Source organism: Schistocerca serialis, chromosome 5, assembly GCF_023864345.2.
Source record: "Schistocerca serialis cubense isolate TAMUIC-IGC-003099 chromosome 5, iqSchSeri2.2, whole genome shotgun sequence".
NCBI classification, from domain to species: Eukaryota; Metazoa; Arthropoda; class Insecta; order Orthoptera; family Acrididae; genus Schistocerca; species Schistocerca serialis.
The window spans coordinates 507,736,938-507,750,521 of NC_064642.1; the positions used below are offsets into that span (position 1 = coordinate 507,736,938).

At 38.2% G+C, this 13,584-nt stretch overlaps 1 protein-coding gene across 1 annotated transcript in view; it reads right to left on the reverse strand.

Annotated features, from left to right (window-relative positions):
- Positions 1-790: 790 nt before the first annotated feature.
- Positions 791-13,584, reverse strand: part of LOC126481466 (gamma-tubulin complex component 4) — a 178,004-nt gene continuing 165,210 nt past the window's right edge. Inside the window, exons 11-12 of the mRNA XM_050105242.1 lie at positions 12,594-12,810; positions 791-1,322 (exon numbers count right to left, since the gene is read on the reverse strand). Of these exons, the coding sequence (XP_049961199.1) occupies positions 1,008-1,322; positions 12,594-12,810 (532 nt within the window). The 3' untranslated portion in view covers positions 791-1,007. The remainder of the gene's footprint in view (positions 1,323-12,593; positions 12,811-13,584) is intronic.

The window sequence follows — 13,584 nt, forward strand, 5'->3', positions numbered from 1 at the left end:
CTGATGAGTACCTACATTTCCATCCCACAGCTACTATCTGCCAGTAAGAAGACATCAGTTTTCTTTAGGCTTTCCTTCCACACCTCAGATAATGCTCTACGCACTGTGCTATTGGATATTTTCTGAAGTTTTTGTATTTCTCTATCTTTTGCCCATAGTCTTCAAAGTGATGAAGCAATTAGAGACATCTAAGAGTGAAACTGTCAGACTTGTACTAGGGCCTTAATACTTTACTGTCTGGGAAGGCTTCACTACAATTCAGTTAAATGACTTTGCAGTAAACTACAGCTAGCAACTGTGGGAACTTCCAATGCAACTATCAAATTACCTTAAAATCTGAAAATAATCTGCTCTGTTGGCATTACTGTGAAATGAGATAACAACCAGCATATCACCAGAGCTTTTTAAATCAGTTTCAAGTACAACAACCTACTGGAAAATTACACTGATGTTTTTTCACATTTATTTCCGTTCACAATGAAGCTGCAGCATTTCCCACACTTATCAAATGTGATTTAGTTCATAAAAGAATAATTATTTCATCATGAAAATTAATTTCAAAAGACCCTTTTGATGCCTATATTGTTAAAATATGGCTAGCAGGTGTTGTGAGATATGAAGTTGGAAACCAGAAATATTCTAATGATGTCCTGCTATTTTCTCATGCACACACACACACACACACACACACACACACACACACACACACACACACACACACGTTATCAAGGTTCTTGTTAGTATTTACATAAATCAAAAAACAACACAACAACAAAATTTAATCTATAGCTTAGGTAGGAAAGATTTTTGTATTCCAAATAGTAAACATCAACAATCATCTACCTTTTACATTTACAATAATTAAGTTTATGTCTTAGAAAATAAATTCCATACAGTGTGGGCTCCACTACAGACAAGATTGTTTACCATAACATACTGACTCAGGCTACACAATTAACCTTGAATTACAGGAATATCAACACAGAAAGTCCTTTCAGTTTTATGTACTAAAAGCTTCCATTTAATGTGGATGGTTTGGCATACTGGCTAAACCAAAAATTAAAGTCGAGCCGTAGTCGTAATTGGGCTAAATGAGCACCACAAGGATGAGACCTCAATGTGGAGAACAGCTGCAACAGAACTGACATCGAGTGATGAAATTCCTGTTGCATCTTTGAGATATTGGTTTCATCAAAGGGGTTGTTCTGCTGCTCAGCACAAAATGACTTACTAAGATCAAGAAGTGTAGAAATAGTCTTGTGAACAGGATTGTCTTCAAAGCCCCTGGTCCGGTAGCTAACACTTTGAGTATTATCATCCACCTGAAACAGGATGACACAGTAGTATAAAAAAATTTCAGTTTTAATATTGTCAGTATATGATAGCCAAAATGATCTCATTTTATAAACACCAGAGGTTGCGCTGTTATTTGGTAACTTAGAATTAAAATAAAAGGAACAATTTACTCTGAAGGAACTGTCATAGCACAATATAAACAGTATAAAGGACTGGAGATATGTAACCAAAATGCTGTCGAAAAGTCTCTCAGCTGGTGATGTGGAGGTTGGACATCTTTTGGGCTCATAAAACCAGATAAAATTTCTGTCACTGGTAGTAGCACACAACTGACAATGTCTGTGTTATCTTAGGAATTCTCTCTTGTGTGAGACTGCTTGTACAAGATTGTGTGTCAATTTAAAGTTCTAGATTTGCATATTTTACTGTACGCATCACTACTTCTGTGTAATCTTTCACTAATTGCATCAACACCCATTTCTATTCCAATATCTTGTGAAATTTTGAACATCTGCGAGTGCTGCAATAAAATAGTACTGTTATCATCAATTGTACGCTTGAACTCAATTGTGTTCTTAAAATTTTTGAGGACAGTAGACCTATCCTCATTCAAAACAATCTTTCTTTAATTTCATTCCACAATTACTTGAGAAATAGGTTAGCTTCAGAATTTTCAGATGCTTACAAAGCTATATTTTCATGTTGTTGTTGTTGTGGTCTTCAGTCCTGAGACTGGTTTGATGCAGCTCTCCATGCTACTCTATCCTGTGCAAGCTTTTTCATCTCCCAGTACCTACTGCAACCTACATCCTTCTGAATCTGCTTAGTGTATTCATCTCTTGGTCTCCCTCTACGATTTTTACCCTCCACGCTGCCCTCCAATACTAAATTGGTGATCCCTTGATGCCTTAGAACATGTCCTACCAACCGATCCCTTCTTCTGGTCAAGTTGTGCCACAAACTTCTCTTCTCCCCAATCCTATTCAATACTTCCTCATTAGTTATGTGATCTACCCATCTAATCTTCAGCATTCTTCTGTAGCACCACATTTCGAAAGCTTCTGTTCTCTTCTTATCCAAACTATTTATCGTCCATGTTTCACTTCCATACATGGCTACACTCCATACGAATACTTTCAGAAATGACTTCCTGACACTTAAATCAATACTGGATGTTAACAAATTTCTCTTCTTCAGAAACACTTTCCTTGCCATTGCCAGCCTACATTTTATATCCTCTCTACTTCGACCATCATCAGTTATTTTGCTCCCCAAATAGCAAAACTCCTTTACTACTTTAAGTGCCTCATTTCCTAATCTAATTCCCTCAGCATCACCCGACTTAATTAGACTACATTCCATTATCCTTGTTTTGCTTTTGTTGATGTTCATCTTATATCCTCCTTTCAAGACACTGTCCATTCCATTCAACTGCTCTTCCAAGTCCTTTGCTGTCTCTGACAGAATTACAATGTCATCGGCGAACCTCAAAGTTTTTATTTCTTCTCCATGAATTTTAATACCTACTCCGAATTTTTCTTTTGTTTCCTTTACTGCTTGCTCAATATACAGATTGAACAACATCGGGGAGAGGCTACAGCCCTGTCTTACTCCCTTCCCAACCACTGCTTCCCTTTCATGTCCCTCGACTCTTATAACTGCCATCTGGTTTCTGTACAAATTGTAAATAGCCTTTCGCTCCCTGTATTTTACCCCTGCCACCTTTAGAATTCGAAAGAGAGTATTCCAGTCAACATTGTCAAAAGCTTTCTCTAAGTCTACAAATGCTAGAAACGTAGGTTTGCCTTTCCTTAATCTTTCTTCTAAGATAAGTCGTAAGGTCAGTATTGCCTCACGTGTTCCAGTGTTTCTACGGAATCCAAACTGATCTTCCCCGAGGTTGGCTTCTACTAGTTTTTCCATTCGTCTGTAAAGAATTCGTGTTAGTATTTTGCAGCTGTGACTTATTAAGCTGATAGTTCGGTAATTTTCACATCTGTCAACACCTGCTTTCTTTGGGATTGGAATTATTATATTCTTCTTGAAGTCTGAGGGTATTTCGCCTGTCTCATACATCATCCTCACCAGATGGTAGAGTTTTGTCAGGACTGGCTCTCCCACGGCCGTCAGTAGTTCCAATGGAATATTGTCTACTCCGGGGGCTTTGTTTCGACTCAGGTCTTTCAGTGCTCTGTCAAACTCTTCACGCAGTATCATATCTCCCATTTCATCTTCATCTACATCCTCTTCCATTTCCATAATATTGTCCTCAAGTACATCGCCCTTGTATAGACCCTCTATATACTCCTTCCACCTTTCTGCTTTCCCTTCTTTGCTTAGAACTGGGTTTCCATCTGAGCTCTTGATATTCATACAAGTCGTTCTCTTATCTCCAAAGGTCTCTTTAATTTTCCTGTAGGCCGTATCTATCTTACCCCTAGTGAGATAGGCCTCTACATCCTTACATTTGTCCTCTAGCCATCCCTGCTTAGCCATTTTGCACTTCCTGTCAATCTCATTTTTGAGACGTTTGTATTCCTTTTTGCCTGTTTCACTTACTGCATTTTTATATTTTCTCCTTTCATCAATTAAATTCAATATTTCTTCTGTTACCCAAGGATTTCTACTAGCCCTCGTCTTTTTACCTACTTGATCCTCTGCTGCCTTCACTACTTCATCCCTCAAAGCTACCCATTCTTCTTCTACTGTATTTATTTCCCCCATTCCTGTCAATTGCTCCCTTATGCTCTCCCTGAATCTCTGTACAACCTCTGGTTCTTTTAGTTTATCCAGGTCCCATCTCCTTAAATTCCTACCTTTTTGCAGTTTCTTCAGTTTTAATCTACAGGTCATAACCAATAGATTGTGGTCAGAGTCCACATCTGCCCCTGGAAATGTCTTACAATTTAAAACCTGGTTCCTAAATCTCTGTCTTACCATTATATAATCTATCTGATACCTTTTAGTATCTCCAGGGTTCTTCCATGTATACAACCTTCTTTCATGATTCTTAAACCAAGTGTTAGTTATGATTATGTTGTGCTCTGTGCAAAATTCTACCAGGCGGCTTCCTCTTTCATTTCTGTCCCCCAATCCATATTCACCTACTATGTTTCCTTCTCTCCCTTTTCCTACACTCGAATTCCAGTCACCCATGAGTATTAAATTTTCGTCTCCCTTCACAATCTGAATAATTTCTTTTATTTCATCATACATTTCTTCAATTTCTTCGTCATCTGCAGAGCTAGTCGGCATATAAACTTGAACTACTGTAGTAGGTGTGGGCTTCGTATCTATCTTGGCCACAATAATGCGTTCACTATGCTGTTTGTAGTAGCTTACCCGCATTCCTATTTTCCTATTCATTATTAAACCTACTCCTGCATTACCCCTATTTGATTTTGTGTTTATAACCCTGTAGTCACCTGACCAGAAGTCTTGTTCCTCCTGCCACCGAACTTCACTAATTCCCACTATATCTAACTTCAACCTATCCATTTCCCTTTTTAAATTTTCTAACCTACCTGCCCGATTAAGGGATCTGACATTCCACGCTCCGATCCGTAGAACGCCAGTTTTCTTTCTCCTGATAACGACATCCTCTTGAGTAGTCCCCGCCCGGAGATCCGAATGGGGGACTATTTTACCTCCGGAATATTTTACCCAAGAGGACGCCATCATCATGTAATCATACAGTAAGGCTGCATGCCCTCGGGAAAAATTACGGCTGTAGTTTCCCCTTGCTTTCAGCCGTTCGCAGTACCGGCACGGCAATGCCGTTTTGGTTATTGTTACAAGGCCAGATCAGTCAATCATCCAGACTGTTGCCCCTGCAACTACTGAAAAGGCTGCTGCCCCTCTGCAGGAACCACACGTTTGTCTGGCCTCTCAACAGATACCCCTCCGTTGTGGTTGCACCTACGGTACGGCTATCTGTATCGCTGAGGCACGCAAGCCTCCCCACCAACGACAAGGTCCATGGTTCATGGGGGGGTATATTTTCATAAGTATTTTAATTTGTAGCAAATCAGCATTTGTTATTCCCAGTTCAGCCAAAGTATACATTAGCCCTGAATTTCATTGTATATCAACACAAATAAATGAGCATTTTTGAGAATTTTTGGAAGCTACCAATGCCCTTTGCATAATCTACGAACAATTTGTAACAAATCGGCATTTGTGATTTAGTTAGTGTGACAGATTTTCTATCATATTGTGTTACATCTAGCTTTTCCTTAGAGAGGAATAGCTCTATATATTAACTGCATTATCATAAATCAACTCTTTTTTGAGTTTTCTAACAATTATAATTAAAATCAAAATGTTTTAGGACACTAGTAATTTTTACCATAGCTTTTTGTGTTGTCTTAATAGAAATCTCATTCTGTGTATCTGCTTCAATTCTTATAGGGAATTAGCAACTTTTTAGCTCAGCACATTACAAGACAACCAGCATATTTAATTTAAAGTTATTTGTTCACTGCCTTGTAATACATAGCACCAGCCAAAACACAGGCCCACTGTAAATGCTGTTCTCAAGCATGGGACGAGCTGGTTGACATTCATAAGCAGCTGGAAATTGCCCTGACTACTGTGAAACAATTGTCAGCTGCTGTGAATCGATGTCTTGGAAAAGCTCCTGAGAGTCGTATTTCTGTGATACCTGCACCAAAGGTACCTCAAGTACTATACTCTCCTATGGATACTGTCTCCTCCGCAGGATCTATCATTACCTGTCCACTATACTGCAAGTGGTGTGTCACAGGTAGATCTAGGCATCCTGTACAAGGAGGACAAAGGATGCTGTACCTATGCCCCTTGCCAACAAATCTGAGCTGTTGTCTTTCACTGAAATTGAGCTACTATTACTCACTTCACTTTTTTGGGGAAACCTATTTTGTCCAGTGTCAGGAGGAGGCAAACACAAAAGGGGTCTATTATTCATCGGCAGTTCAAACATATGGCGAATGATGGTACCACTTAGGAAAATGGCAACAAGGGACAGGAAAGAACACCAGGTGCACTCAGTGTGTATGTCTGGGGGCCTCATTCAACAAGTTGAAGAGGGTATTCTGGCAGCTACTGAGGGAACAGGTGCAACCAACTGCAGACTGTGGTGCACATTGGAACAAATGATGCTTGTTGTCTGGACTCCGAGGTAATTCTTAGACCATTCCAGCGACTGGCAGAGAATGTTGGGAAGATCAGCCTTGCACGTGGAACTTCAACAAAGCTCACAATTTGCAGCATTGTCCCCAGAATTGATTGTGACCCTTTTGTTCTGAGGTGAGTGGGAGGACTGAACCAGATACTTTGAAGGTTCTGTGACAAGCTAAGCTGCGACTCCCTGGAATTGGTGCCATGGGGTTGAGAACTGTAGGTTCACCCCTAAATATATCAGGTGTGCAGTACACATCAGAGGCTGCTGCTAAGGTATCTGTGTATCTGCTTCAATTCTTATAGGGAATTAGCAACTTTTTAGCTCAGCACATTACAAGACAACCAGCATATTTAATTTAAAGTTATTTGTTCACTGCCTTGTAATACATAGCACCAGCCAAAACGCAGGCCCACTGTGAATGCTGTTCTCAAGCATGGGACGAGCTGGTTGACATTCATAAGCAGCTGGAAATTGGGGTAAACATACAGTGTTTTTACATTAGGCGACTCTCCATCCAATACAGATAATGATAGCTGTAGGAAACCCAGAAGTATCGGTGTAAGATTGAAAGAAATTACTCCCACAGGTGAGAGTATGAAAATTCTAATGGTAAACTGCTGAAGCATTCACAACAAACTGCCAGGGTTTGAAGTGCTCCTGGAAAGCAGTGCAGCTCACTTATTACAAGGTACAAAAAGCTGGTTGAAACTTGAAAGTGATAGCGAGATTTTTGGGGAAAATTTAAGTGTATATCTAAAGTACACACACATGGGAAATGGAGGTGCTGTATTTGTCACAGCAGATAAGGAACTCAAATCCACTGAGATACAAATCGAAGTTGTATGCAAGACTGTTTGGGCAAAACTCAGTATCAGGGATGGGCATAAAATGATAACCGGATCCTTCTATTGCCCACCAGATTCACCTCGTGGTGTAACTAAAAACTTGAGAGAAAACCTCAGTTCACTTGTACGTAAGTTTCCCAACCATACTGTAATCGTCGGCAGAGACTTTAATTATCCAACAATGAAATGGGAAAATTACAGCTTTGTTGGTGATGGGCATGATAAGACATCCTGTGAGAAATTACTAAATGCCTTCTCTGATAACTACCTAGAACAGATACTTAAGAAGTCAACTCATGATGGAAATATATTGGATCTGATAGCAACAAATTGACCCGACATCTTTGAGGACGTCCACATCGAAACTGGTATCACTGACAATGATGCAGTTGTTGCAACAATGTTTACCAAAGTAGAAAGAACAACTAAAACAAGCAGAAAGATACATTTGTTCAGTAAACAAGATAAAAAATTAGTAGTGTCATATCTCAATGATGAACCTGAAACTTTTAGCACAGGTCAGGAGCATGTAGAGGAACTCTGGCTCAAGTTTAAAAGATTAGCTGACCCAGTGGAACCGATCATAATGGGAGGGAACCTCCATGGTATACAGTCACTGTACAGAAAGTTCTAAAGGAACAGATTACTGTGTAATAGATGTAAAACAAAGTGTAGAGCTATAGATAGAAAGATGTTGACTGAAACCCGTTTGGCTGTCAAGAGAGTGATGCGTGATGCCTTCAATCACTACTGTAGCAGAATAATGTCAGATGATATATCATAAAATCCAAAGACATTCTGGTTGTATGTAAAGGCTTTTACTGGCAGCAAAGTTAGGGTAAAGTCTCTAGTGAATGAGACAATAATTGAAATTGAGGGTAGCAAAGTAAAGCTGAAATGCTTAACTCCATTTTCAAATCTTCCTTTACAAAGGAAAATGCAGGAGAACTGCCCCAATTTAATCCTCATACCTCTGAAAAGATAAATGAAGTATTAGTGTCAGTGGTGTTGAGAAACAGCTGTCAGATTCCATACTGAATCTGTGGCTGTTAGTCCCTCTTCTAACTATAATCTATCGTAGATCCCTTGAACAAACAAGCATGCTCGTTCTTGGAAAAGGGCACAGGTCACATGCATCTACAATAAGGATAGCAGAGGTGATCCAAAAAACACTGATTTGTTGTAGAATCTTAGAACATATTATGAGCTCAAACATAATAGGTATCGTGAACAGAATGACCTCCTCAATGGCAACCAGCATGGATTTCAAAAACATCAATCATGCGAAACCCAACTCACACTTTTCTCACATAACATATTGAAAGTTTTGGATCAAGGCAACCAGGTAGAGGCCCTGTTTCTTGATTTGACTCGGTACCATACCTACACTTACTGTCAAAAGTATGATCATATGGAGTATAAAGTGAAATTTGTGGCTGGGCTGAGGACTTTTTGGTAGACAGGACACAGCATGTTATCTTGGATGGAGAGTCACTGTCAGATGTAGAAGTAACTTTGGGTGTGCTCCAGGAAAGTGTGTTGGGATCCCTGCTGCTCATGTGGTATATTAATTACCTTGCAGACAACATTACTAGTAAAATCAGGCTTTTTGTAGATGATGTATTTATTTATAATGAAGTACTATCTGAGAGAAGCTGCAAAAATATTCATTCAGATCTTGATAAGATTTCAGCATGATGCAGGGATTGGCAACTTGCTCTAAATGTTCACAAATGTAAAGTTTTGTACTTCACAAAACAAAACAAAAACATGGTATCCTATGGCTACAATATCAATGATCAAACAATGTAAAATCCAGGATGGAATGTAACGATATTATGAAAAGGAAAGTTGCCACTCACCATATAGTGGAGATGCTGAGTTGCAGATAAGGCACACAAAAAAAGACTGATACAAATAAAGCTTTCAGCCATTAAGACCTTCGTCAACATTAGATGTAGGCACGCGCACAAACTGAAACCACACTGCATGCCTGAGGCATGGCCACAAGCTTTATTTGTGACAGTCTTTTTGTTATGCCTATCTGCGACTCAGCATTTCCGCTATATGGCAAGTGGCAACTTTCCTTTTTCATAATATTGTTATAATATCAATGAGTCACTGCTGGAATTGGCCAACGCATACAAATAGGTGGGTGTAACACTTCGTAGGGATATGAAATGAAATGACCACACGGATTCAGTTGTGGGAAAAGCAGGTGGCAGACTTTTGTTTATTGGTACTGGGGAAATGCAATCAATCTACAAAGGATACTGCTTACAAGTCACTCGTGCGACCAGTTCTAGAATATTCCTCAAGTGTATGGGACCCGTTCCAGATAGGACTGACAGAGGGTATTGAATGTAAACGGAGAAGGACAACACGAATGGTCACAGGTTTGTGTAATCCATGCGGGAGTGTCACAGAGATACTGAAGGAGCTGAACTTAAAGACTCTTGAAGATAGACGTAAACTATTCTGAGAAAGTCTGTTAACAAAGTTTCAAGAACCAGATTATTCTAAGGGATCATGAGGATAAGATTAGAATAATTACTGTGTGCACAGAGTCATTTGAACAATCATTCCTCCCACACTCTATATGTGAATAGAACAGGACGAAACCCTAATAACTGGTACAATGTACCCTCCGCCATGCACCTCATGATGGTTTGGAGAGTACATATGTAGACACAGAAGAATTTGTCCTTCACCATGGAATCTTTACCACTTCTGTTTCTTTGAAATTATGCAAATGTGCAGTTTACAACGAGACTATATCACATGCAATATGACACATTGCAATAAAAGTCATACGACATGATGCTTACCAGCATGAAATCATGTTCCCATTGGGATGATAGGAAATGTGATATGATATGATAATGCGATGTGACTCACCATATGACAAGCAATAAGACAGCACGAACACATTTCTGTTGTAGTTTTTCAGTTTTAATCATGAGCTCTTTTGAAGAGGATGTTATTGTGTCTTATTATTATTTGAAACTTAAAAAAACTGAAAAAGGAAAGGAAGTATTGGGTGCACCCATACACTGCTATGAATATCAAACATAGTTCAGCTAAGGTTTCTTTGAGCTCTCCCAACTTGAACATAAATTCCATAAATTGCACAGAATGAATTGAGACATTTTCCACTTTTTGGATAAACTAGTATCAGTCACTCTGGACACACACTAATTTTTTGACTTGCTACTTCTCCTGCTGAGAAGCTACTCACTGCAGTAAGGTGGGGGCGATGTTAAAAATGCCACTATGAAAAGTTTTCACAACCAACGGTTGCTTCATCAGGAAAGAGGGAAGGAGAGGGAAAGACGAAAGGATGTGGGTTTTAAGTCATTCCAATCCCGGGAGCGGAAAGACTTACCTTAGGGGGAAAAAAGGACAGGTATACACTCGCACACACACACATATCCATTCGCACATACACAGACACAAGCAGACATTTCCCACATCCTTTCGTCTTTCCCTCTCCTTCCCTCTTTCCTGATGAAGCAACCGTTGGTTGCGAAAGCTTGAATTTTGTGTGTATGTTTTGTGTTTGTTTGTGTGTCTATCGACTTGCCAGCGCTTTTGTTTCGTAAGTCACATCATCTTTGTTTTTAGATATATTTTTTCCACGTGGAATGTTTCCCTCTATTATATCCACTATGAAAAGTTTATTTTTACAACAAGTATGGTACTTTATTCAATGTGGTACATGTCTCAAAAATGGATACAAATTGATAATACTATGTTAGTATTTCTATAACTTTTCAGTTTTGCAAAGCAGCCTGTGATTCAACTTTAGGAGTATTCAGAAGACACATTGCTGGATATGAAAAAGTCAAATCAGTTACATTGATTTCACAAAGGCAGGTCTCCAGGTTGTCAAGAAAAATCCAGCATGTATGTTTTAAGCGAAATACAATGAAATTACTTCACTTTAATCTAAAAAGAGATTAAAAGGTGCAAACATGTACTGAGATAATAAAATTCTTACTCTTTCTAGAAAAGAAGAGTGCCCTTCTTCAGGTGCTTGACAGACTTCAAGCATATGTGCTAGACATCGTAATCCTTTAAGGAGGTAAAATGGCCACAAAATTTTGAAAGATCCCTCACCTTTTCTCTTACTATGGAAAAAAAATTGCAAAACATTCTGTATGCTTTTATTAATTGAAATTCTTACATAGATAAGGGATACTGCCTTAAGGAAACACAGTCACTGTCTTGTAATTTGTTTTTTATTGTTACCTATTTCAGCCTTAGGTTACACAAATGGTATCATTACTGGTTTCAACTTATAACCTAATAATCATCAGTTGCTTTCAATGCATCACACAGTAACTTGATAACTGAACAGGCCTAATCTATTGAATGAACAGGTACAGAGTGTGTGCACACATGTGTTCACGTGTACACAAGCTGTTTAGGCTCTACCACTGGCCACAATGGGGATACAGTAAACTGCATGCACCACATCATCCTAATATGCTCAAAGATTACATGCTAATGACAATACACACAGGTCTTTCCTAAGACGTACAGCAACAGGTTATAAGGTTAAGTGGGTCAAGTCACACTTATATAATACTGAAACAAATGGTTCTTCTACAAATGGTGAATACAGCTACCACTATAGTATAACATTCCATTGTATTACCGTACTTTACTAATAATAACCTAACCTTAATACTTTCACATTTGTTACCTTCTATGAAAGCTTTTTCATTTTAAGAACATTCATTGATTAATATGATTTTTTAATATGATAGATCATAGGGCAAGTACATACTTCTCCAAGTATTTTAATTGCTACTGGACAAGCATTGGTTTATGAAACTGGCCAACATATAGCACAATTTATTTGGTACTACAGATCTATTATCTAACTGATGAAGTGTATTTGCTAAAATAGGATGAGTTTATTATTACTGGACAGTCAATATTGACCTATATCCCTATTTTACACTTGACTGCTTAATAACTGAACTGTTTTCTGAAACCAGTAAAGAAATAAATAAGTCTGTATGAATGTGGCTGTGGTGTAACATTTTAACCTAGTGTTCTGAATATAACAGAGGCAGTCAAGAAACAATGGAAAAATGATGAAGCAACAAAACAACAATAAAAAATAAATATTACCATCATTGATATTATTTTGATATAGCTTTGCAAAATCAAATATAAAAAGGAGAGGTAAGGTGCAATTCCTAAAAATGCTGTAATCATTATGAGTTTTATTGTCTATTGCAAGTGATTTAATATTAAAATTAATAATCATTATTACTTACTGGGCTCATCAAAAGAAATGTCTGACTCAAAATATTTGCCTGAAAAATTGTATGTGCTTTCTGAATCTGTTCAAAATCCTTAGTTGAGCTTATAGCTGTCTGAAGAATTGTATACTGACTTTCAAGTACATCCACTTGGAGATAATATTGCAGGTTATCTACTACAAACATCAGATTGTTGCGTAGCTGCCACAGAGCTGTCTTGGATTTATAATTCCTGTAATAAAAAAGAAATTATGTATTTGTACACCAATCAAAAAGCTCACCGAATCAATGTGCAAGTAAAAAAAGTGTATTACATGTTCTCGAAATCAACAAATATGCCACTTTTAAATTAAAGTAAGAGACTCACGGAAAAACAGTCAGTTATACTGCAAACCAAAAAACTGTAAATCTACAGGTACAAGTAGCATCAGTGAAAGCAGATAAGGCCAAATTGTACTTCATTAATGGAAACATCACTACAAATTTTATCTTCTCAAAACCCTTTCCTTTATGTACAGTCAGCTACAGAACATCTGGTTTCTAAAGCAAGCATTTGTGTTAGGCTTTTGTGTGGGTTTATCACAAAATAACAACTCAAGTGGATATAACTATGTCATCATTTAAGGAAACACAAAAAGAAAATCAAGAAATTAAGTTCTTGTCCCATACCTCTGAAACGGCCAGGAGACACACAAAACCTGACGTACACCACACAATGAGACAGAAAACATGCAAGAACTCCTCTGTCACCAAATAAAATGTAGGATTATAATACGGAACAGTAATATGAGTAGTTCAAAAGCAACAGACACTTGTAGCTCCTCTTGAAAACCAAAATTAAAAAAAGCTGGCTAGAAGTAATGTACATCTGTGGTGTTGTATCACACTTATTGAAATATTCTGGTCTATTACAATGCGACCGGATGAATTTCTTGTTGAAACGCAATACTTCATCCCCTTCTGCAGATGACATCTTCAAGGGGGTTGTTGCTTTTTCAGAGGTTCA